Source organism: Lycorma delicatula, chromosome 8 (genome assembly GCF_047948215.1).
Source record: "Lycorma delicatula isolate Av1 chromosome 8, ASM4794821v1, whole genome shotgun sequence".
In the NCBI taxonomy this organism is placed as follows: Eukaryota; Metazoa; Arthropoda; class Insecta; order Hemiptera; family Fulgoridae; genus Lycorma; species Lycorma delicatula.
Window position 1 is genome coordinate 138,852,025 of NC_134462.1, and position 25,051 is coordinate 138,877,075.

Genomic DNA, 25,051 nt, shown 5'->3' on the forward strand with positions numbered 1-25,051 from the left:
TAAAAATGAATTATGAGTGATGATATATTCATCATCAAAAATTGTACTTCAGTGGATTTTCATATTGTTGTGTCTATGTTATTTTAATTTTATCTTTAAATCGCACACATTTAAAAAAATTAATGTAATTAGTTCAATATTTATAAAAACTCCATAAATAAAAAATAATTTTTATAATGTATTACATTGGTTGCATAATGATCATGTAACCAAGCTATCTGTTTAAAACTTTTAAAATTTGTTTTTGCATTACAAATTCATCTGATAAAATAGTGCACAAAAATGTCAAAAAATAAGTGTGAATAATTAGTATTTAAATAACACTGATAGACAAAAAATATTTTTTTAATGTTTCTCTAAGCGTGATACCACTTCTTGAATTGATTTTTGCGTACATTACAGATCTGTAAATACAATTTTTCTATCACCCCAGTTTTAAATAAATTATGCTTCAAAAAAATTTAATGGAAAATATAGTTAAAATCTGTAAAATTTATAATTTTACATTGCCATACCTGTGTTAGAATAATTTTGTTGATGCTTTTCTTTTGTAAATAGCCCCAGGCACATCCTGAATTAATAACCAGCACTAATTGTCTAGCATGTTAGTATTCCATTTCCTTTTATAGCGGCTTTCCATCACCGAAATGTTTTGGTGGAAACGTTCATCGTGGTGTTCATCACTTACATCTCCATGGTTGTCTGGGAAAAAATCCATATGTGAGTGGAGGAAATGTATTTTTCAAAGACATATTACATCCCATAGCTCTCTGTATGATGTAAGAAGTTGATTAACAAAATCGTGGTAATTGTTGGATTATTGTTTGCCGAGAAAATGTTTGCAAACGTCTTTAAATGAAGCCCGCTCAAGCTGCAATTACATTATTTAACATTGAGTTAAATACACCATCTTTGACCAGCTCTTATTTGAGGACCAACAAATATTCCTTCTTTAATTTTTCCTTCACTTACATTCGGAAATTTGTGCCTGATGTATAAAAATTCAGGACTATCCTTCTTCATTGCTTTTACAAACTTTTACATTAGTTCTAGCTTGATTTGGAGAGGGATAAAAATATTTTTTTTTAGTTCAACTAAAGGCTTGTGAATAATATTTTTCCCATTACGAGTTAAGTTATCTTGTTTCTTCCACTCTTTGGTAACATAATGTTTATCCCTAGCTCGGCTGTCCCATTTGCAAAGAAAACACATTTACTTAGTATAGCCTAACTGCATTCCTGACAAAAGAGCTATAACATTCAAATCACCACATATATTCCAGATACGTTTTTTATAATTTATTTTTTCAAAATGTCTTTCATCACATCGTATGTCTCTTTCAAATACCATAAGCAATTTGTATTTAAGGATATTTGTTACCGTTGTGTAGTAGAACCACGTTTAAACTATACTTGGACGAATCTATGAAAAGGCGGCACTCCTCAGGTTTATGAACTTGTCTTAAGTGCAACATAAGCTCATCAATATTTGTACAATAAACCAAATTATTTTCATCAATAAAGTACTGAAAAAGTTCTTTTTGTCGGCTTCAAAAACCCAAAATTTTTCTATTTTTTTGAAGTAAATTCCAACCTTGCAGTCTTGATTGTTTAATAAATTTAAATCCCTAACAAAGTCATTAATTCATCTTATGATATAAGATGTGGCTTATTAGAAGATAATTCAAAATCAAAATTATTGTTGTCGTCTTCAGTACTGCCTGATTCTTCATCGCTGCTTTCAAAACATACATTCACAGGTGGCTCAGGACTGGAATAATTTCACTGTGAGCTACAGGTCTGATTGCAGATTGCAATGAAGGATATTTTACAGTGTGTTTAGATTTTTTAGAAATTCCAGACACACTTGTTAAACAAAAGTAACAGTCGGTTACATGATCCTTTGTTTCATGACAAACCATAGTTACACTATAATGGCAAAGCCTTCTGTGTACCTTTCAGCCATCGTCTTAAATATACAGAAGAATTAGTGCATACTATATGAGGACCCGACGTCTTATTCTACCCTGAATTTACAGTTGAAACCAATTTACACTGATACCAATTTTATACTGAAAGTACAAATGATGTGCTTTTTTAATTAAAGGTGTAATGTTTTTTCTATTTGATTTTACGGTAAACTCACTACATACATAAAAAAAGGCATCCACATCATTTACACAGTTTTGAGGCATTATGACACTGAACTGTTAACAAACTTAAGCCAGCAATAAGACTGAAAAAAATTAATTCATTCCTAAATCCAGTGCTTAATACAAGCAATACAGTTGTGTTTTCAACTACATGTTTTGACCTACACAGACATGATTAATCTTGTCCATGAAGGCTCACTTTTCAGTGTTAGATATGATGTCATAATATAATATGATTTAATTCTTTGTCTAGTATTGTTTATTTATAGCTTACAAATCGTGTTAACAAAGTTAAACAATAAGAATTAGCTAAAAAATACAATACAGGAGCTTAAAATGCTAACAGTTGAAAAATGAAAAAAATCCTTTAATTAAAATTTAATTTTTTTTCAAAAATGGGTGATAGAAAGATTCTGAGTTCATATTCATTTGCAGCATCAAAAAACAGATTAAAATTATGTATCACATGTTAGAAAACAAAAATTATGTTTATCAGTGTAATTATTAACATTATGAAGGATCTATCTGGCTTTGATAGGAGGTTGCTAGCAACTGATAGAGGAACTTAAAAGACAATTGCTGAGGAGGCAAAAGGACTATAGCATCACAAAAGAAGCAATATTTATTATTTCTTCTATAGAAAAAACATATTGTGATAAAATGATAAATATTTTAATAAATTACTTCACATTCAAATTTTATTTAATATTATTATTTTATACAATACATCCTTCATTGCAGCTTTGCCCGCACAGACAAAGTTTGCCAAAAATTATGTCTCCCACCTATTTATCACATGACCTAAGGTCTCTAAAAGTAGGGTCAATCGCTTCAATATGAGCTCATTGAATCAGGGCACATTCATCTCATACAATAAATTTTATATCTTGACCATTTTTATGTACAGAGCAAACAGACTCTTGTCCACATATATTTAAAGGCAATTTAAAAGTTGAATGAGCGGTATTATCACCAGCAAGCAATGTTGCAGCAATGCCTGCCACTGTTACACTGAGAGCCAGGCTACCTGTTCATCAGATATATGCGAGAAGTAAATTATCAAAAAGGATTTTCCCAGTGCCTCCAGGAACGTTGTATCATAAGGGGTTTTTGTTATCTTCTTCATCACAAATTTGTCTTTTTCATCATGAAATCACATAAATACCTTTCACCAAAACTTATATTGTCTTTAATTTCAATAAGAACTCTATTGAAAAAATATCTTGGAAGAGGCTCACCATAAGAAAGGAGTATCAGAATTTAGCAGCCGGAATGAGAGAAGTGGAGCATCATAACAGATTATTTATTATTTACACATTTTAATAAATAATTTTTCATTTTAATATAACCTATGACATTATGGATTAAGACATAATGAAACTACTGTTAAACTTTGATAGCAATTAGTTATTAGTTCTTGAGATTTTAGCTATCATACAAACAAATGTTTCCTCTTTAAATTTCATTATTATTATTATTATTATTATCATCGTCTTTTATGACTGCATAAGTTCACTTTAGTCAGTCCATTATCCAAGTTTCTTTGATGGGACTGTTGGCCTTGCAGTCCTCCCAGTACTTTTTCATACGTTCTAGTGTTAAAAATGTTTGTTGTGAGTTTTTTCGTGTAAGTGTAAAGGGAGTGTTTTGATCTAGATTTTCTTGTTTAATTTTATCTTATCTTTGGTGTCTTTTAGTTTAAGGTAGTGTAGGTCCTCTCTTATTTCTTTGATCCCTCTGCATCCTGTCTTGGTGTTTTTCAAGTCAAGATTGCACTGTACTAACTATTTCAGAACTCTTGAATCTTGCATCCTCATGATATGTCCAAAGAACCCTAGTCTTCTCTTACACATTGTATCAGTGATGAGTTCCAACTCTTTGTACATGACTTTATTGGGCACAATCCACCACTTCCCAACTTTCTGGTACATTTTATTGACGCAGGTTCTTTCAATTCATCTTTTGATTTTCTGAAGAGTATCTGTCTTTGATTGTTCATTCAGGTGGAAGAGTGTTTCCGCTGCATAAGTGGCTTCTGGTTTTATAACTGTGTTGTATTTTTGAGCTTCAGCTAGTTTGTTTCTTCTTATTTGGATTGAGGTTTTTTCATTTATTAGGTTTATTATTATTTCTCCAAGGTATTTAAATTAGGGTTCTATTTTGATTTTATTACCATTTATGCTTACTTCTTTTAATCGGTTGTTTTTGGGGCATAATTTTTGTCTTTTTGAATGATATTTTGAGGCCAATTTTATTTTTCAATGTTTGACGTCTAATATCTGTGATTTAGCTTTTCCAATGTCGTTTGCTAGCAGTACCAAGTCATTGGCGAAACAAAGACACAGTTTGTTTTGATTTTTCAGCCAATTTTTATTTTTGGAGACATTTTTTGAGCCATTCCCTCATTAGCAATTCTAGAGCGCAGTTGAATAACAGCAGTGAGATCCATTGCCTTGGCACAGTCCTGTTGCGATCTCAAATGGTTCCAAGACCTCACCTTTGAATTTTACCTGTTTGTGAGGTCAGTTTTATCATGTTTATTAATTTGGTATGTAGTATGAGATATCTTAAAATTTTTAGTAGGGATTTTCTGTGGTTGCAGTCATAAGCTTTATTGAAATCTACAAACTGTGTCTGTTTCTCTTCTTGTTGTAATCCATTATTAGCTTGAGACTGATGATCTGGTCTGGACAGCTCCTCCAGGATCAACTTTCCTGGTATTTTTCTAGCTCTTTCTAGAGTTGTGAACCTATCCTGTCGAGGATGATTCATGAAAGATTTTGTATGTTGTCTAGTAGTGAGATTCCTGTGTAATTGTTAAGCACTGTTTTGTCCCATTTTCTGTGTAGCTGATGGATGAGGGCTGTCGTCTAGTGGTCTAGTAGTTCGTTGATGCAGATGTTGACAAGCTGTTGATAAAGGACAATTTTTGCTGATCTTCCTACATGTTTCCAGTTTTTTACAAAAGTCTGATCTCCAGCTGCTTTGTAATTCTTCATCTAACCTAGTGCTTGGTAGACTTCTTTTCTTGTGGGAGGGTTGATGTTTTCTGGTGGTTTTGTTATTAGGGTATTGGTGTTGAAATTTAGTTCTGTCAGTTCTTCACAATTTAGCAGTTTGTTGAAATATATAGCTAGGATTTCTGTGTTATCTGTATTGTTATGGGCCAGTTTATTGTTTTCATTCTTTATTAGTAGGGTTTGGGGTTCGTATTTTTGGAGCTGATTTTTTAAGGTTTTGTAGTCTCTCGACTGTGTTTTATTGAATTCTTCTTCTATTGACTTCAGTGTGACTTTATGGTGTTGTCTTTTTATTCTCCTTAGGGTTTGCATGGTTTCTTTTCTTTGTTTTACAAGATTTTAGAAGGATGTTTCTAATTTCTGGATTGGTGAAATAGCCATGCTTGATGTCTTTTCTCCACTGTTTTGTCACATTCACTGTTTCACCATTTATATGTTTTTTATGAGATATTGAGTAGATTTTCGAGTTTATCCGCGATTGTTATTTTTTCAATTGCTTTTTGGTAACTTTCATTCTTGATTAGTTGGGTAGGTACATTTTTCCTTTTAGTTTTAAGGGCTTGATTTTTGTTGCTTCTTTGGGGAGTAAATTTAATTTTAATTTTGACTACATAGTGATCTGAGCCTGTGTCTACTTCTCAGAGGACTTTTACATTGTAGATCCTTGTTATTTGCCCATGAAAACAAGGTTTATTTGCCATTCTCCTTTAGTGTAGTTGGGGTGTTTCCAGGTTTTGGGTTTTTGAGGTTTATTCTTGAAATATGTAAATTTCGAGATTAGATTGTAATTTCTTCAGAGATTGACAAGTCTCTGTCCATTTTTGTTTGTTTTCTTTTGGGTGGGCCATATTCCAATGATGTCACAGTATCATCTTTTTCTGCCCAGTGAGCATTGAAGTCTCCAATTAATTGTTAAAATGATTTTTGGGGATGATATTTATTGTCAGATCAAGTAGATCCCAAAATGTTTCTGTTTATTTACAACCTTTTAGAGAGTTATTTTTGTTATTAGTGGGAGCATGGATGTTAGTAAGTGTACATTTTATTACATACTTTTAGGGTGAGTGTTGAAATTCTTGGGGTTTGTGACTTTAATTCTTGTATGGAGTTCATAATTTTTAGGTGACTAAAAAGCCTGTTCCAAACTATGGGACACTTTTCATCACTCTCTTAGGTATACTTTTGTAGAGCTTATATTCTTGAAATTCCATGGCATCCTGGTTGGTGTTTCTTGTTTCCTACAGACACATAATAAGAATTTTGTGTGGTCCATTAGGCTAGTTATTATTTTTACTTTATCAGTCCCTCTTTATATGCATATAATATATTTATCCTGTATTTATTTTAGGTTGTACATATGGTGATAGGAATATGTCATAAAGCAGTATTTAATATATTAACTCGAAGGCGATCAGAAAGAACTGATCATAAACGATTAATGGAAAAAAATGAACATGTTGAATCATTAATACAGTCAATGCGTGAACAGGAAGGAACAGATGAAGACCAGTTGAAAGCATTGGTATTTATTTTAACTATTTAATATATGTGCATGTTTATAATATATATGTTAATGTTATTATTTCTAAGTAATAGTTTTCTTCATAGATTCTACTCACATTCTCAGTTCTCATAATTAAAAACATACATCACTTCCTAATTTTATTGCACTGTTTTGTAGTTTAGATTCAAATTTACGCAAATAAATTATGTTTTCCTATTTTTTATGTGAAAAGTTTTCTACAATCAAAATTTTTTCATAATCTAAAATGTAATTTCTTTATACCAAAAGAAATAAATATAATTTATAAGTTCTATAATTTTAATGTATATTATCAATTTATTAATAAATGTGAATAATTTTTAACTTAACTAATTATTCTGAAAACAATTTAAGTGGTAATATGTAGGAAACATAAAATACATAAATGTTAAACCTACTATAAACATAAGTTGTCAGATTTGCTTTGCTGTCTTTTGATAGTGGTTATTAGGTTTTAAAAAACATTACATTTGTAGTAGTAGTCTATTGAAATTGAACTTGGAGAACTAAATTAAACACAAACTGTTGGCACTACTAGGTAATTATTGATAGTAACAAACCAATTTATCAGTAAATAAATAATGGGAAGTGTGAATCAAGAAAGGGATGATTACACGGTTCAAATTACAGAAAACTATCAGTCGAGTGAAAATTTTTTAACTTTTAGAACTTTTTATTTGTAAATAAAAAGTTCTTGCAATTAAAATTTGGTCAGTTTTAGTGATGTGCAGTATCACAAGAAAATGATTAACTAGCACATTGTTGTCTTATTGAGTCACATTCTAATACACTTTGGGAAGTTGTTCATATATGCATGTAGCACTTCTACCTAGCTCTTGTTCATTCCAGGTTAGACTACAGCTTATTCGTCGGCGCAGCCCACTGCTCTAAAGATGCTCTATGCAGTCCATCAGTCATTTGTCCGTTTTACCACAGATGCTTTTCGCTCAAGCCGCATGGTGAGTCTGCTGGTAGACAGTGGTGAGCCATCTCTTTCTAACGGATAGAAGCAATTGGTATGCTCCTATGTGGCTCATATTAATATTCAACCAACTCATCCAACCTTTGATGTGGTATTCTCAAACCAGCACGTTAATCGTTACCAGGAACAATCTAGATCTATTGCTTTTTCGCCCAGAATAAACAAACAAAAAAAAAACTATTGTGTAGAAGCAGCTTGTTGATGTCATTTTACTGCTTCCTGTTGAAGTTGTTTTGGAAAAAACGTTTCTTAGTACCACATCATCAGTACTGTAACAATGCTCACTTCTAATTTTTGCATATATTTTGTTATTCACTCGCTTGGCTAAAATAGCTGTAGCTTGGAAAATGACTAATAATTGGTAAACCAGTGGTTAATAGATGCCCAGATTAAGTGAGAAAAGGGTTAGTTAATAGGAAGTAGTAGGTAATATTTTTTTGAATCATTTTTGCATGAAAAATCATTATAAATTAATAAGTTGTTCAGTAAGACTACTTCAATTTTCCTTCGGTTTTTGAAATTTGATTTTTAGAAATAGTATGAAATCGCTTAAGTTAATAAAATAAAAGACTTGGATAATAAAAGAATGTCAGCCATAATTGTTTACCATTATTATGAAATGAGTTATTATCCTTAAAACTCATTTGCAAAGATATAGCCTATAAATATATATAATTATTATCATTGTTGAACCCGGTCATAAAATAATTTGAAGTCCTATATGTCAGTTATCAGTATAAAAATACAGCCTATTTCTATTATTAAATGAGAAAAATCAATTTATAGCTCATTCTCTATTATATTGCTTTTATGTCCTGTAACGGGTTCTGCTGTATATAAAATTCAGCAGTTTTAGAAAGTTAACAACATTGTTATTATTTATTACTCTATGTTTAAATACTAAGTCCTGCAACTTACTTCTCTTTCCCAGGATAACAGTATAATATTCATGTTTAGGGTTTGCATTTTCATATCCAAATTCCAGGAACAAATTCAGATGTAGGAAGTAGGAGGATGACAAATAGTAAATTGAATTTCAAAGCTGCTATTAGTCAGGACCATTATTATTAATCTTGCAAGAAAATTATATTTGAACGTTGTTTGTGAAACATATGTAATCATAATTTTACTTTTCCTTTAAGCGCTGTAGCAGAGCTATAGCTTTAGCAGGGAAAGTATTGTAATAAGTCCGGTTTGGGCATATGCAAATTTAACCGGATCTTAACATTTTGATGTCTAAGGAACTCAAAAAACTAGATAGAAATTTTCCAGATGTTTGTATGTTCATGTGTGTCCAGTCTTGCACTCCTTATATCTCCAGAACTACTGGACTGATTTTGACCAAACTTGGTCAGATTACTTCTATATATGGGGCATTGATGCCATTAAATTTTCAACTTAAAAGGTTAAAGGGGTGAGGCTGTGAACAAGGTCACCCTCAGTATCTCAAGATTTTGCCTAAGGTCTTATTTTTCTTAGGTTCTTGTTAACAATTAAAAATAACAATATTTGCAAAAAAATAATTTTGCAGAATTACACCCCTATCTCAAAAAATGATCTAAATAAACTAGCAGCTAAATGAGTATACTGCCTCAATAGTACCCCCTCTCACCACAAGGTGCACTAGTGTAGCATTGACATATAGCTGATGTAGTCATCTGCTCTGTTGTGACATCACAGGTGAACGTTAGAATTAAATAAAAGAATAATATTTAAAGTGGCTGCTAGTACTGCCACACCTGCGCGAATGAAATACAGTATGCGCCTGCGCTTTAGTTAGAATCATTGAATTAAATTATTAAAAAAAAATATCATATATAAATAAGATAAATATTTTAAATGAAGTTGTGTATGTATGTAAGCAGTGCATCAGAAAAAAGTCACGTGACAGGTAAGTCCTACAACTATGTTACCAGCTTTTTATAATAAAGTCTAGGATTGGAGTTTCTTTATTCAGTATTTAACTTGGCTTAGAATACTGCTAAAATTGTATAACTATATTGAACTTCTGGCTAATTAGATGGTTTTGCTTAATTATTATTTAACACTTTATTAATTGTATTGATTAAATGAAAATTATTACATCTTTGATGAAATATTCTTACTACAGTTTTTTTAATTTTATTAATTTTTGTAACTTATGTTTCAGTATCTGATGACATGAATACAGTTAATTTATTATTGCTTATTGTATGTTGTCAGATTGATGATTGGATGACACCACCAGAGAGGACATTATTAGAATCTGTTAAAAAGATGATTGAAAAATTACAGCTCGCCGAAATTCAGATAGATAGTACACTGTTTCTTCTTCAATTATTTTCTTATTATCAGTGTATTAATATGCCTAAAGTAAATACTGGGAAAAAGAAATAAAATATTTGAAAATATCCTTAGTGTTTTCTTTATTCTCACTTTTTTTTGTGGTAATGTGAATTACTAATTATTATGGATTAACAGTAATTTATTTTTTCAGAGTGAATACATTCACAAGTATATAAGTCCATTTTAAATAGCCAGAAATTTCTGAAAATCTTACCTGTATATAGGTGTCATGTAAGTGCTTACTTATTCCAAATAAAATGTTATGCTTGCAAATTTTTGTTCCTTATTAATGACCCTTTGAGCACATATTTTACACTTTAATACATTTGCTGCTGTTCCGGTCCTCGGAAAGGTTATTCAATCAAGTGCGATGATATAATTGCCTTCCTTGATGGTAATACATTTCCCATTCCTAGGGTGCGGAACCTATTTTAGCAATAATGCGGCTTTGGTCACCAGGTACAGGAATACAGTTGATACTTATATTGCTACCTATTGAATCAAGTTGTACTTTTCTGCTACGTTTAGTTTACAAATCTGTTTTTGTAGGTTAGTTTTTGCATATTTTCACATAGTTCGTATAGTTTCACATAGTTCACATAGGTCTGGCATAGCACTGCCGATGTATTTCATTTTTGTAATACGATTGTCTGGACCCACACTAATAATTATGGGCATAATCAGAATCCATTGGTAAATAAAAACACTTTACCTTTTAATACTTTAATTAAAAGAACTTTACTTTTAATGAGTAATATTAAAATAGTATAAAGTTCCATTTATCAACAATTTTCAAATATATTCCAAGTACTTTTGGAGTTGCTACTTCATCATCAGGGATTTCTTATAAAATTGAAATTAAAACTTAAATTAAAATTGATTTTTTATTGATGTATAAATTATTTATTATTTCTTGATGACCGACTATTATGAATGTAACAATTTTAATTTAAATATAATTACGCTTATGAATTTTGAATTAACATCTTATAAGAAAACCCTGATGATGGAGTAGCAACTCCAAAAGTACTTGGAAATATATTTGAAAATTGTTGGTAAGTGGAACTTTAATTTATACAATTGTATTAATACCAACGGTGCCAAATGCTTAAAAAATTAAATCTAAACAATATTAAAATAGTTTAAATGCAAAATTGTATATAACAATTCAAATTAGTAAACAAGATAAGAGTAAAAATAATTCTAGTGTATTTAGTTTATAAGTAATCCTATTTTTTGTTGATTTAATTTTGTTCCACTGTTCTTTCGATAATCTATTAACTAATTACATTCTAAAAAATTCCATATTAATAATTGTAGAATTAAAAAACAAAAAAATGTGCAAAAAGTTATTAAAAAATCAAGTAATGTAAGAATTAGCGCTAGACAGTAAAATTCATTAACACTTTAATAATATTCTAACAAAACTTAGCTTTTTAAAATGTTTACAGAAGTGTGGTATGAATATACCACACCTGTATGACAATAACCTGGATTGCCATCACACTCTTGGCAAAAAGATGTCACCTTACGCCCTTTTCTGTCTGCTGCTTTGCTATTCATTGATTCCGTAGATCAGCGTACAAGGTCACTGACAATTTCATAAATAATCACTTATAAGCAATTTATTAATCAGAACCATAAGCACTTTTTTTACCATTAGGCCTGACCAGATGCTGCTGGTTATTCAAACAAATAATCTTAACAACAAATAGAAATAACCAAATTATTTGGGATTCATAAGTTATAAAAAAAAAACTTAGATTAAATAGTTGATGCATCCTTACCTTGGAGGTAGGAATCACAACTAAGTAGTGTGTCATAACCACAGTGCATTTTATAATGTCAGTTATCGGAAGGTAAATATTTTCAAAAAACTTTAAAAATTACTTATTCATTGCTATAACATTTTATAGAATAATTGAAAAAAAATCACGTTAAAGAAGAAAAAGCAGCCGCACTGAGGTGAGTTTTCAGTCAAACCCAAATGCACTAAATGCGAGGTAGATTCCAGTCTCTGGGGACCAGAACAGCACTCAGTAAAATGTGATTAAAATAACTCCACAGTGAACGTGTTAAAAATGAAGGAGCAATATTCATCCTTCAGGGAGGATTGGGGGTAGCTCTTATTTTAAGTAGTAATCATTCACAATTAAGTTATACATTTTAGGAAAAGATATCTGTGTAAAAAAAGAATTACACTTTATTTTTTAAAAACAGTTTTTTCTGTTCAATGTGCAAAAACAAACGATATTCAATTTTTTTTAAATTTGGCAGATTAATTTTATTTAGCGCACAAAATAAATATTGTATCAGACAGAATTATAAAATGAAATCAAGATGTACAAATTAAATTAGACTGGAAAACATACCCAACTGAAATTTAAGATGATTTAAACAAAAAATTCTGCCAATTTAATTTACTATTGTATGTCTAATATATAAATACAATTAACAAATTAATAAAAACAATTTCAAGTGTGTTTCCTTCTAGAAACATTTAAGTAAAAGTATTCAGTTAGTGTGCAAATTAATCTGAACATGAAATTTTTTGTGTATTTCTGCATTGTGGCTACTTGCTTGACCACACCCATCCTTTAAGTTGTCTATAACATAAGTATTGTTCTTTGGTTATTTAGCCATTTTTGTGTTTTGTGAAAATTTATTTAATTTTTTATTACAAAATCATATTTTCATATTTTTTGTATATATATTAATGGACTTAACTCCAAGAAAGTGTTCAAAAATTCTTTCTCTTTCCCAGCATGTATGACATAATAACAAATAGCTTCTGAGTGTGGTATTGAACTAGTGGCAGCAAATACTATTTTAAAACAATTTAAAGAAACTGATTCCTCTTCACCTCAAAGAAAAGGCAAATGTGGCCATAAAATAAAATCTATTCCAGCATAGGATCGATGGTTATTAGTGAGAAAAAGTAAACTTGATCAAAAATTATCCATTGTGGGCTTAAATCAAGCACTAGCAACCAATGGAACAGATTTACACATGGCAACTGTTAGACATTGAGTTTTTGCAGCTGGATGAAATCTCATCAGCTTTAACTCCAGCAATGTGTAAAAAAAAAGGCTCTTGTGAGTCAAAGCACATGGACCAAAGAAGACAGGAGAAATGTTATGTTTTCCTGATGAGCCACATTTTTATTTTCAACGATAAAGAAATAGAAAAGAAAAGATAAAGGGATAAAAAATCATCAGATGAAAATACATCACCGGCTCATATTCAACAACCAGTTACACATCCTCAGAAAAGGATTTTTTTTCGGAGTGTTTCACATTTGAAGGCCGTTCATTATGTTCAGTAGATAGTATATTGAAAAGTGATTATATATCAAGCTTCTGAAGGAAAGAGTTGTGGCAACTTCAAAAAATCTCTACAAGGCAACTAAGTGATGCAACAAGATTTGGCATCATGGCATACTGCCAAAAAAGTAGAAAAATTTTTCAAAGAATGAAACATTAAGTGCTCCCATACTTAGACAACTACCCTGACTTAAACCAAATTGAAAATCTTTGGGTAGTAGTAAAAAAACTTTCAAAAATGAATTGTATCATAAAAATTGAGCTCATTAAAACAGTAATATCAGTATAGTTTCATAATTAAGAAATAAATAAAAATGTGTAATACACTCGAATCTATGCCAAATCTTGTAGGTGAAGGGATTAAGAAAAAAGGACATATTAATTAAAAGATATTAACAAATTATTCAGGTATGATATTTTTTTTTTAAATAAAGTTACAAGCAAAAGTAATGAAATGTAGTAGAAATAAAGTACATTAACTACTGATTATAAAAATAGGACAAGAAAAGACTAGGAGGTACAAGAACTTTGTTATTTGAGAAATAGAATTATTAAAGATGGATGAAGCAGGATCAATATAAAATGCTGAATAGCACAAGCATCTGAAATACAATTTGCTTACATCAAAAATTAATTTAAAGATCAGGAAAACATTTTTGAAAGTATATGTTTGGAGCATAGCTTTTTATGAAAGTTAAACAATCGGAGTACCTAAGAAGAAAAGATTCGTTTTTGAAATTTTGTTTATAGGTAAATGAATGTTAAAACTCAGATGGGTGGATAAAGTGACAAATGAAGAGGTGTTGTAGCAAACTGATGAAGAAAAAAGCATTTGGAAAAATATAGCTAAAAGAAAAGACAGACTTATAGGTCACATCTTAAGGCATCCTGGAATAGTCGCTTTGATACTGGAGGGACAGATAGATGGGAAACATTGTGCAGGCAGACTTTCGGAATATGTAAAACAAATTGTTAGGGATGTAGGGGGAATACTGAAATGAAACAACTGGCACAAGATAGATGATCCCTTGCTTAAATGGATTTCATCTTTTCTAGGGAATCGTATTTAGTTTGTAAAGTTGACAGTTGTATATCTAATCCTATTCATGTAACTGCTGGTGTGGGGCAAGCTTTGTTCTCGGTTTATATCAATGATTTACACTCAGTTATTGAGTTTGTTTTACTTTTGCTTTTTGCTGATGATGTTAAACCGGCATTAGCTATTAAGGACTTGACTGATAAGATTCTTTTGGAAAGGGATTTAGACTCTTAATTGGTATCATCTTAATGGGTTGACATGTTGACATGCAATGTTAATAAATGTTTCTCTATAACTTTTGGAAAACAGATAACTAATAATGAAGTTAGTGATTATAGAATCCGTGATATCTATCTCGATCAGGTTACTGAAATTAAAGACCATGGGGTTTATTTGACTGTAAACTTTCATTTAAAAACCATATTTCTAAAGCCATAAAAAAATTGAATTTTATAAATACAGAATTTTAGGAATATTACCACATTTAGAACTTTATATTTTGCATTTACTTTTCCACATTTTTTACACTGCTCGAGCATCTGGAGACCTAATACTCTTTGAACATTTTTAAAAACTAGAAAAAGTGAACCACCTTTTCTTTAGATATGTTTCTTATAAAACTGGTCACACATTGCATTATTTGGACCACAGTTATAATCGAATTGTATCTGCATTAGGTATACCGTCGATACAATCATCACTTTTAAGATGTGATTTAATTTTTGCCTATAAAATTATTAATAATCACATTGATTGTCCAGAATTGCTTTCAAAATTTGATTTTTTTGTTCCTAGTTGGAAACTTATAAACAATAACTATTACTTTTATGTAGATATTAATAAAGATGTTTGATCATTTGTTCAACAATTGTATTAATAACACTAATTGATTTGATTTGTTTAATTTTAGTTTGTATCAAATTAAATTTAAACTAGATGTTTATTAAAATATGAATGAAATAATTGTATGTAACAGTGTAATGTTGACCATTTATTTTGTATCATGGGATTTATCTTGTTTGTTTTAATAAATAAATATTACATTGTAGTTTAGTCTGAATACACATTGGTAAATTGTAATGTTTGAAGAAACATTACAATTACACACTTTGAAGAAACATTACTTTGGAGAGCAATGTCAAAGAGGTGTTTTGTTTACTCCAGTATTTTTTTCTTAAAAGGTGTAACTTGGGTACAGTTTGTCCACTTAAAATATCTTTCTCCCATACCCCTAAGAGAGTCTTGCTCTATTTTTTAAGCAAGAAAGTACATTCTTAAGTGTACCAAAGGTTCATAATTATTCTAATGTCCTGAAATTTTTAAAATATTTTGTATAGATTTTTTTTAGAATTAGTAAGGACTTTATACATTTTCTTATATCTATCATTATGATGAACAAAATGAGATCATCTTCACTTGTATATGAGATCCTCGCATGAAAGAGTGTGATCTGAACTATTCCAACTTCTACCATTCTACAAATATGCCTTCCACAGATTATTAGTTTGTTATTCCACAGAACATTATTTTAATTTGTCAGTCTTATTCTGTATGCCAAATGTTTTATGGTTAATCTTTTTGATAGCGCATTTACCATATATTTTTGTTCATCATAAATATTTAAATAGACTGTATTTTGTTCTGTGTTTAGATTTTGTGAAACAGGAAATGTAACTGTTCATAAACATAATGGTCCTCCATCATTGTTGCATGATGACTATTTGTGTGATAATCATTAGTTGCTTTTATTGTTCTCTAGGAAAAAACTGAAACTTTTCCAACAGATTCTAGTTTGTTTAGGTTGTTCATAAAGCTACAAAAAAAAAAAAAAAAACATAAGTTTTACAGTTAAATCAAATTAGAGTAGCATAGGAATCCAGAGAACCTCATTTTTGGCAATGGCTTCTGTACTGTATGTAGTTTAGACATTTCATTTTAGGTCATTTCATCTGTGTGCATGTTTTGGATAATAATTTTTATTCAGGTGAAACATGGTTTCATCTTTCTGAATACATTAACAGCCAAAACAGTAAAAGTGCAGAGTTTTGAGAATTCTCTTAATAGCCATTGCATTCTCAAAAGTTTGGTATATGATGAAGAGACTCATAACTTGTTTTGCATGATTATAAACACTACTAGCAATGTAATGTGTACATCAAGTTTCTGCAGTCAAAGTAGAAACAGGTTTACTTTAATTAAATAACAGTTAATATTTTAAAATGATCAAGTAATTCACTAGATTAAAACATCACTTTTTGTTAATTACATGTAGACTTGGAAAATCAGTTATAAGTTACTGATTTACAGCAATATCTAATCCCTTAAAACCAGCAGAATAAATAGAACTGATATTGGTTAAACAATATTATAGTCTAACCTTCATTATTGCTAAAGTATTTTTTCATTAATGTAAAACTTTATTTCACTTGTGAATGCAAGGTTATTGTTTTTGAAGCTCTTCAAACTGTTTGTTTTATGTATTTTTAATAGAAATGAAAGTAGCTTTTAAATTTTAAAACTAGTACATCTTTATGATTAAATTGTTTTTAATGAATTATTCTTTAATTATTAGATTAAAAAATTTAAAGAGGGAAATGGGTAGGTTAAATGTAGATGTAAAAGGAATTAGCGAGGTTTGGTGAGAAGAGGAAAATGACTTTTGGTCAGATGATTTTAGAATAAACTCAGCATCAAATAAAGAACAGACTGGAGTAAGTTTTATAATGAACAAGAAGATAGGGAAGAGAGTAAAGTATTTCAAAAAGCTTAGCGATAGAATCAAGGTAAAATCAAAATATAAGCTGACAACGATTGTTAAAGTCTATAAACCTGCAAGTGCCCATGATTCTGAGGTACAGTAAGTAAACAAAGAAATTGGCAAAGCAATTAAACACATAAAAGGGGATGAAAATTTAATAATAGTTGGAGATTGGAATGCAAGCATCGGAAAAGGCAAGGAAGGAAATATTGTGGGTGAATACAGGCTGGGCAAAAGAAATGGAAGACGAGACCAATTTATTCAGTTTTGCATAAAGTATAAATTATTAATTGCCAACATACAGTTTAAAAATCATAATTGAAGACTATACACATAGAAGAAGTCGGATGATACTGCAAGGTATCAGATAGATTATATCATGGTTAATCAAAGATTTAGAAATCAACTCGTCTATTGTAAAGCATATCCAGGAACAGACATTGATAGTGAAATATAGATTGGGGTTTAAAAACCTGAAGAAAAGGTGTCAAATGGATCGGTGGAATTTAGAGAAGCTTGAGGAAGAGGAGGTAAAGAAGATTTTTGAGGAGACATAACAAGAGGTCTGAGTAAAGAAGATAAGGTAGGAAATATAGAAGAAGAATGGGAGAATGTTAAACACGAAATTCCTAAACCAGCAGAAGTAAACTTAAGAAGAACAAAGAGAACTGGTGGAAAATTTGGATATCAGAAAATATATTGCAGCTAATTGATGAGTATAGAAAGCATAAGAATCCTTGTGATGAAGAAGGTAAAAGAACCTATCGACAATTAAGAAATACTATAACAGAAAGTGCAAATTAATGAATGAAGAGTGGATTAAAGAAAAGTGAAGTGGAAAGAGAAATGATCATTGGTAAAACAGACGGAGCATACAGGAAAGTTAAGGAGAATTTTTTGGTACAAAGTTAAAATCCAATAATGTGTTTAAGATGGTACACCAGTTTATAATACAAGAGAAAAGGTTGATAGCTGGGTGGAATATATTGAAGAGTTATATGGAGGAAATCAATTAGAAACTGGTGTTAGAGAGGATGAAAAAAGAGACGCAATACTGAGGTATGAATTTAAGAGCATTAAAGGATTTTAATGGGAGAATGGATCCTGGGATAGACAGGATACCTGCAGAATTACTGCGCAGTACAGGTGTGGAAGCGATTGATAGATTATACAAACTGGTGTGTAAGTAATATTTATGAAAAAGGGGAAGTTCCATCACTCTTCAAAAAAAGTGTTATTGTCATGATAACAAAGAAAATAGGAGCAGATAAATGTGAAGAATACAGAATAATTTGCTTTAACTACTCTTGCATCAAGAATTTAAGTAGAATTCTCTACAGAAGAATTGAGAGTGGAAGAAGTGTCAGGAAAAGACCAGTTTAATTTCAGGAAACGTATACGGACAAGAGAAGCAATTTTAGTGCTCAGATTAATAATAGAAGGAAGATTAAAGAAAACAAACAATGTTTATGGCATTTATAGACTTAGAAAAGGGATTTGGTAATATAGACTGGAATAACATATTCAGCATTTTAAAAAATTTAGGGTTCAAGTAAACAGATAGAAGAATAATTGCTAACATTTACAGGAACCAAACTGCAACAGTAATAATTAAAGAGCATAAGAAAGAAGTAGTAATAAAAAAGGGAGTCAGACAAGGATGTTCCCTATCCCCATTACTTTTTAATCTTTACATAGAACTAGCAGTTAATGATGTTAAAGAACAGTGTAGATCTGGAGTAAAATGCTACGATTTGCTGATGATATAGTAATTCTAGCTGAGGGTAAAATAGATTTAGAAGAAACAATGAATGATATGGGTGAAATCCTGCACAAGAACAAAACAAAAGTAATGAGAAGTAGTAGAAATAAAGTAGATTGACCTCTGAATATAAAAACAGGATGGCGGTAGAAGAATTTTGTTATTTGGGAAGTAGAAATACTAAAGATGGATGAAGCAGGAGCAATATAAAATGATGAATAGCACAGCTGAAACAAGCATTCAGTTTGAAATATCATTTGCTTACATCAAAAATTAATTTAAACATCAGGAAAACATTTTTGAAAGTATATGTTTGGTGTAGCTTTATATGAAACTGAAACTTGGACGATCTGAGTACCTGAGAAGAAAAGATTGGAAGCTTTTAAAATGTGGTCTATAGGAGGAGAATGTTAAAAATTTGATGGGTGGATAAAGTGACAAATGAAGAGGTGTTGCAGCAAATTGATGAAGAAAGAAGCATTCAAAAAATATAGATAAAAGAAGAGACAGACAGACACATCTTAAGGCATCCTGGAATAGTTGCTTTGACATTGGAGGTCCTGGTAGGTGGGAAAAATTGTGTGGCAGGCAATGTTTGGATTATGAAAAAAAATTGTTAGGGATGTAGTAGGGGTATATTGAAATGAAACAACTAGCACTAGATAGGGAATCTTACAGACCTGCTTCAAACCAGTCAAATAACTGAAGAAAAAAAAACTTTTATTGTAAATTGAAAAATAATTTTTTTCAAATCAGCAAATTGTTCTATTACAGGAGATTTATTTCAGTGTACAATCATTATGTAGTTCTTTATTACTTATTAATAAAGAACAGCATTTTTGTTCCTGTGTAATGCTTTTAATTAAAGCAATAAATAAATGGTTGTCATGATTTGATGTAAAAACAAAAAACTTGTGCGTAAGTTATTCTTAAAAAAGTGTCACTACCAAAAAAAAAAAAAAAGATATACTATTAAAACTGAAAATAGATACATTACTGGCTATATAACTATTGTATATCTATAAACTATACTATATAAGAGAAATATGCTAATTGGGTTAAATTTTACATGTCCAGGTTTTAGCAATGAAAAATTGTGCAAGTATGTACATATGCATGTTTTTTTTTACATACTCTTAAAAGTACATCATCACTAATTTGATGAGGACTTTTCTGTTTGATAAATAAAGCACTCAGATCCCTGATAAGGTATTCTAGTTAAAAAGATAGATTGATTGACTTCTGGGTTACCTTGTTTTATTTTACTACTTTCTGGTGGATGCCATGCAAGGGATTCTAGATTTATTAGCAAACTAATTCACTACAGTGCAGAAACATAAACTATTACTGAATTAAAAAATCAGAAAAAAATTATAAATGAATGAAGTAATAAAAAAATGTAGTTGTGAATAATGAATAAAAAAATGATTTTCCAGAACCCACTTTTCAAGAAAAAGTAGACTACAGATGTATAACTGATGTTTTAAATAAGTAAAAGGTAAATAGAAAGTTGCAATTTTATGTATTAAGACTAATTTTAAGATAATTTTATGTATTCATTTGTACTGAAATGTTAAAACTATTCTCTGAGCATTTAGTTGTGTTTTTGGTAAATGGCATGGTTCTCTTTTCAGTATGGAAATTGCAGTAATTACTGTATTAATTACCACTTCAAGTACAAATAAGTTATTTTAGATTTTATAAATATGGTTTTTTTTCTGGGAAAGGAAGAATCAGCTCAAAAAAGATTGGATGATGACAAGAAACAGATTAACTTTTATTCCTGTTGCTATGAATGAGTGTTTAAATTTCATTGATGTCATGATTTCATTGACTATATTCTAACCTTGCAAAGAGGATTAAGATGTAGCTCATCAAAATAAAAACAAAATGTCATTTATCCTCTAATACTGATTTCGGTTACTTAAAATAAATTTAAAAAAAACAATTTTTTTAAATCTTAGAGGAGTTTTTGAAATTCAGAAAAAATATTTTTAGTTGGTTTAGTTCCCGGACCTGACCAGTTGTATAATGTTGCTTAAAATGCTAATGCGCAAGAACCATTTCTTGTATTAATGCAAAATCGTGAAAATGGTGGATGAAGAGTTCATGATAATGTTAAATAATACACAGAATTTTATCATAAACGGTCTTAACTTTTAACTTCGGAGCTATCGTGTACTGCTTTCTGAACTTGACCTCATCTGGGATTTTACCCCTTCCTATCCCTCAGAGTCGGACTTTATTACGGTTTATTCAATTATGGATCGCTGTGGTAGTTTGGTCTTTATTGTTAAATTTAGAATGAAATAAATCCCTATTTTTCTGTAAATAAGTTAATTCATTACTTCGATGTTTGTTTTCGCTGTAGGTAGTGTTATTTCGTGAAAATGTTGATGAATTCTGCGTTTATGATAAAAGGTAATTAAAAATACTTCTTAGGCCTAAAGGATTTTAAAAATAAATGGTTAACTGTAAAGATTTTCTTGAACTGTAATTCCGAAGTGTGTTTAATGTAGCTGGATGTAGATCTGCAAACCTATTATCCTCATAGCTTGAAAGATTGAATGAATTTGAAAGAGGTTATGATTTCATATTTTATCTGACACGTTCCGAATTTTGTGTAGTATTTATTTTCTTTAATTATAAAAGTGATATTGGATCTGATTTATGGTTATCAGCCTGTTAAATTTATAATTTTGTTTATTAATTAATAAAAAAATAATAACTTCCTATTACGATTATTACAGAATTTTATTTATTACTAGTTATACTTAAACCGGTTGTTTCAGGGTTTACTCCTTTTTGTATTAATGTCTTGTTGACTGAGTCAGCAAGATGCAATGTCTGAGTTCTTGTGAAAAGTGTAATTATGGATGTGATTCCCTTGAATAACTAAATTGAACTTTTTTTGCTTTGGTTTATCATTTTGTTTATTTTATTTTAATGTATTAAATGATGGTAAATAATACCCAAATAAAGTTGTGAGGCAGTTTGAACTTGCACATACTTTGGTAAGCTATATGTTTTGTTTATCACTTATTATACGCCTTATACAAAGTTAATTTATTTTCTATTTTTGGAATGAAATAATACCAAAATTTCTTTTCCATTTTCCTTACACCTACCTCTTGGAATCGTATTCAAATGTTGTATATTGAGACTTGGGATTTGTCCAGATTAAAGACAAGTTATAAATATTTAATTTGTGAAATTTTTAATCATTTTACTTTTGTAAATGTATCAACTGAAGTCTTTAAACTTAAGTATTTTGTTACAGATTTGTTAATTATGATATATCTTTAGTATTGATTTGGCAGAAGGAGAATGACAGCAGTAATGGCTAATGGAAATTGGGACCCATGTAAGTAAATTTCTGTGTAATAATTTCTTACATTATTTTCTTTTTAATTTTTGAAAGATACTTTATTTGGTACTTACGTATTAACGCCACTGCAGCTACAGCTTTATTTAAAAACAAAGTAGTCAATCGGATTTCGGTGAAAAATGAACAGTCTATTAATTTTAATAAATGGTTATTTATATTTATTTCTTTTATAAATATCATTTAACCAAACTTAACCTACGCTCCCTAATCTTGACTAATTAACACCGTAATTTTTTGAGTATTTATTTAATAAATTCAGTAATTATTGCAATTATTTATTTAAATAATCAAAACACTCCTGTTAATTAGTCAAGGTTAGCGAGCGTAGGTTAAGTTTGATTAAATTATATTTATAAAATAAATAAATATAAATAACCATTTATTAAAATTAATAAAGGGACTGTTTTGAATCTATGTTAAACTCTATATCGGCCCATTTTCCACTGAAATCCGATTGACTACTTTATTTTTAAATAAAGCAGCTGCGGTGGCATTAATACATAAGTACCCATTATTTTATTCAATTTTTTTAAAGGTTAATTTACTTAATCTGTTAAGAAAATATTACCAAAAGCAGGAATTTATTAACTGCAGGCAGCAGTTTTAGCATAAGTTGTCTATGGTGTTAGAGAAAATATAATGTAGTAAAACTGCCAACTTGTAGTAAATATTATAAGATCCTTTTGTAATGTTTTCATGAATAAAAATTGATTGATTCTATTGTTGCGATCAACATTGCCGGTGGTATGCATTATATTTACCAAATAGACTCGTACGATGTGAGACATTTACAATCACAAGTAGCTTATTTAAATGCAGAACTAGGTGCAGGGTTTGTGCTTCTGTGAACTCCGTTAGCTAGTTCAGAGGGCAACGATGTAGGATAGTCATCTGGAAGAGGCCTGCAGCGAAGGCAAAGAAAGATAGGAGATTCCATTTTTATATTTTTAAACTATTACAAAAAGTTGATTTATTATTTTCATGATTCAAAATTCTCTTGCAATCATTTTTGCATATTATAATGAAGCTATTATATTTTAATAGTAATAAAAAATTTCAATATTCATGCTAAAAATGAAAATTACCTGGCTGTTTTTTTGTTGCTATAAGCTTTTAACCAGTAGAATATATTACATTACATAACTTATTTATTCATTTTAAGTTGTAAAGTTAAGTGATACTCCATAGTCATACTTTGAAGCTTGAGAGAAAGAGCAACAGGGGTGGTTAGTGCTAATCTTTGTGTTAAGGAGATTGCTAATTTGAATCCCAGCCATCATTCTTATTAACAACACATCCTGGCCTAAAGATCCATGAATGTATCAAGCCAAAATTATATTTGTTACATAAATATGAGATGCAGCTGCTGCCTACCAGCCCTAATCAAGAAATTCACATTATCTGTACAGTTTCAGAATATTTTAAGATTCTGTAATTGCTTTGATTGTCAATTTTCAGTATTGATGTAAGCAATCTACCGCTGTAGTAGTTTGTTTTGTTAGTTTTTAGATGGCGCCACTGAAACTATGTATTGAAATATGAAAATAAATAAATAAAATTATAAGTATAATCTAACCAAACTTAACCTACACTCACTAGTCAAGGTTAGTGAGCATAGGTTAAGTTTAGTTAGATTATATTTATAATTTCATTTATTTCTTTTCTTAGTTCAATATAGTGTTTCAGTGGTGCCATCTAAGAACTAACTACACTGGTAGATTGCCTACTATGTTAATACCGAAGTTTCCAAGAAATGTTTTTTAGAACACCGAAATTGACTTTTTCTTTTATAAACTCTTAAAATGTTTTGCTTGCTTGTTAAAAGTTTACTAAAAGTAATAGAAATTTTTTATTTATGTATATGTGGTATTATTAGTCATTAAAAATAAGAAGTTTATTTTTAAAGTTAACTAATTTATTGATTCACTTGTCTAACAAACTTGTTACTTAATGAAACTTTATTAATAAACCCTTGTTATGTGGGTGAAATAAATGTATTGTATGTCATTTGTAATTAGAGAATGTTTGTTTTTTCAGCTTTGTCCCGATTGTTAGCATCTCTTGAAGAATCTAAACAAGATTTACCAAGCTCAGAGGAAGAGTTTGGATTTCTTAGTGATTTACTTCAGTCAAAGGAATTGCATGCGTTAGTCAAAGTTCATAATAAAATAGTAGATAACGGAAAAGATGAAAATTTTCATCCCATATTATCAAGTTCAATGCAGATTGCATTAGAGGTTCTTGATGTTATTTTACCACGGATAGGTTTAAGTGAAGACTGTAAGCAACTTTTCCTTCTGTTACAAAAACCTCATTTACAAGTGAGTTACTTTTTTTTTAATTAGGTGGATACTAGCGTTACAATTGAGTTAATATGTAGTTGAATTTTAGAAATGCTAATAATAGTATAATGAGGGTGTGTATGATTGTAGAACTTGTATAAAATTTAAAACCGATTATTATAAAACCATTTAATAGGAAGACACATATTGGTCAGCTTGAATATGCTAGATATCTATATCAGTGATGTCATGTGTTAAATGAGTAAAACTAGGTGATGAATGTAGAGGTTGTTGCAAACCACAATAAGTTTATCCTTGAAGCGTAAACACATTTTCAGCTGTGGGAGTATGCTTTCGTTCAGTTGCTTCTTTGTTGTCATAGTGTTTGTTACTGTCTGTGTGAGTGTATGTTAGTTTTGTAAGAAAACAGTGTTGTGTTTTGTTTACAAAAATTATCAGCTTTGTTACCATTTTTTT

The 25,051-nt window shown here is 30.0% G+C and overlaps 2 protein-coding genes across 6 annotated transcripts in view; both read left to right on the plus strand.

Annotated features, from left to right (window-relative positions):
• Positions 1–10,087, plus strand: part of Polr3C (RNA polymerase III subunit C) — a 45,421-nt gene extending 35,334 nt beyond the window's left edge. Inside the window, exons 8-10 of one of the 3 annotated variants that reach the window (XR_012757399.1) lie at positions 6,521–6,694; positions 7,565–7,731; positions 9,900–10,087. Coding sequence is in view for 1 of the 3 variants with exons in the window: in XM_075373213.1 (XP_075229328.1) it covers positions 6,521–6,694; positions 9,900–10,073 (348 nt within the window). In the remaining 2 variants the exon portion in view is untranslated. The remainder of the gene's footprint in view (positions 1–6,520; positions 6,695–7,564; positions 7,732–9,899) is intronic. The other 2 variants (XR_012757398.1, XM_075373213.1) reach the window with 2 other exon arrangements.
• A 10,832-nt stretch (positions 10,088–20,919) lies between these two features.
• The window catches only part of metro (membrane palmitoylated protein 7-like protein metro), a 64,735-nt gene continuing 60,603 nt past the window's right edge, over positions 20,920–25,051 (plus strand). For all 3 annotated transcript variants that reach the window (XM_075372341.1, XM_075372342.1, XM_075372340.1), the window contains exons 1-3: positions 20,920–21,325; positions 22,185–22,268; positions 24,330–24,613. In XM_075372341.1, coding sequence (XP_075228456.1) covers positions 22,232–22,268; positions 24,330–24,613 — 321 coding nt within the window. In that variant the 5' untranslated portion in view covers positions 20,920–21,325; positions 22,185–22,231. The remainder of the gene's footprint in view (positions 21,326–22,184; positions 22,269–24,329; positions 24,614–25,051) is intronic.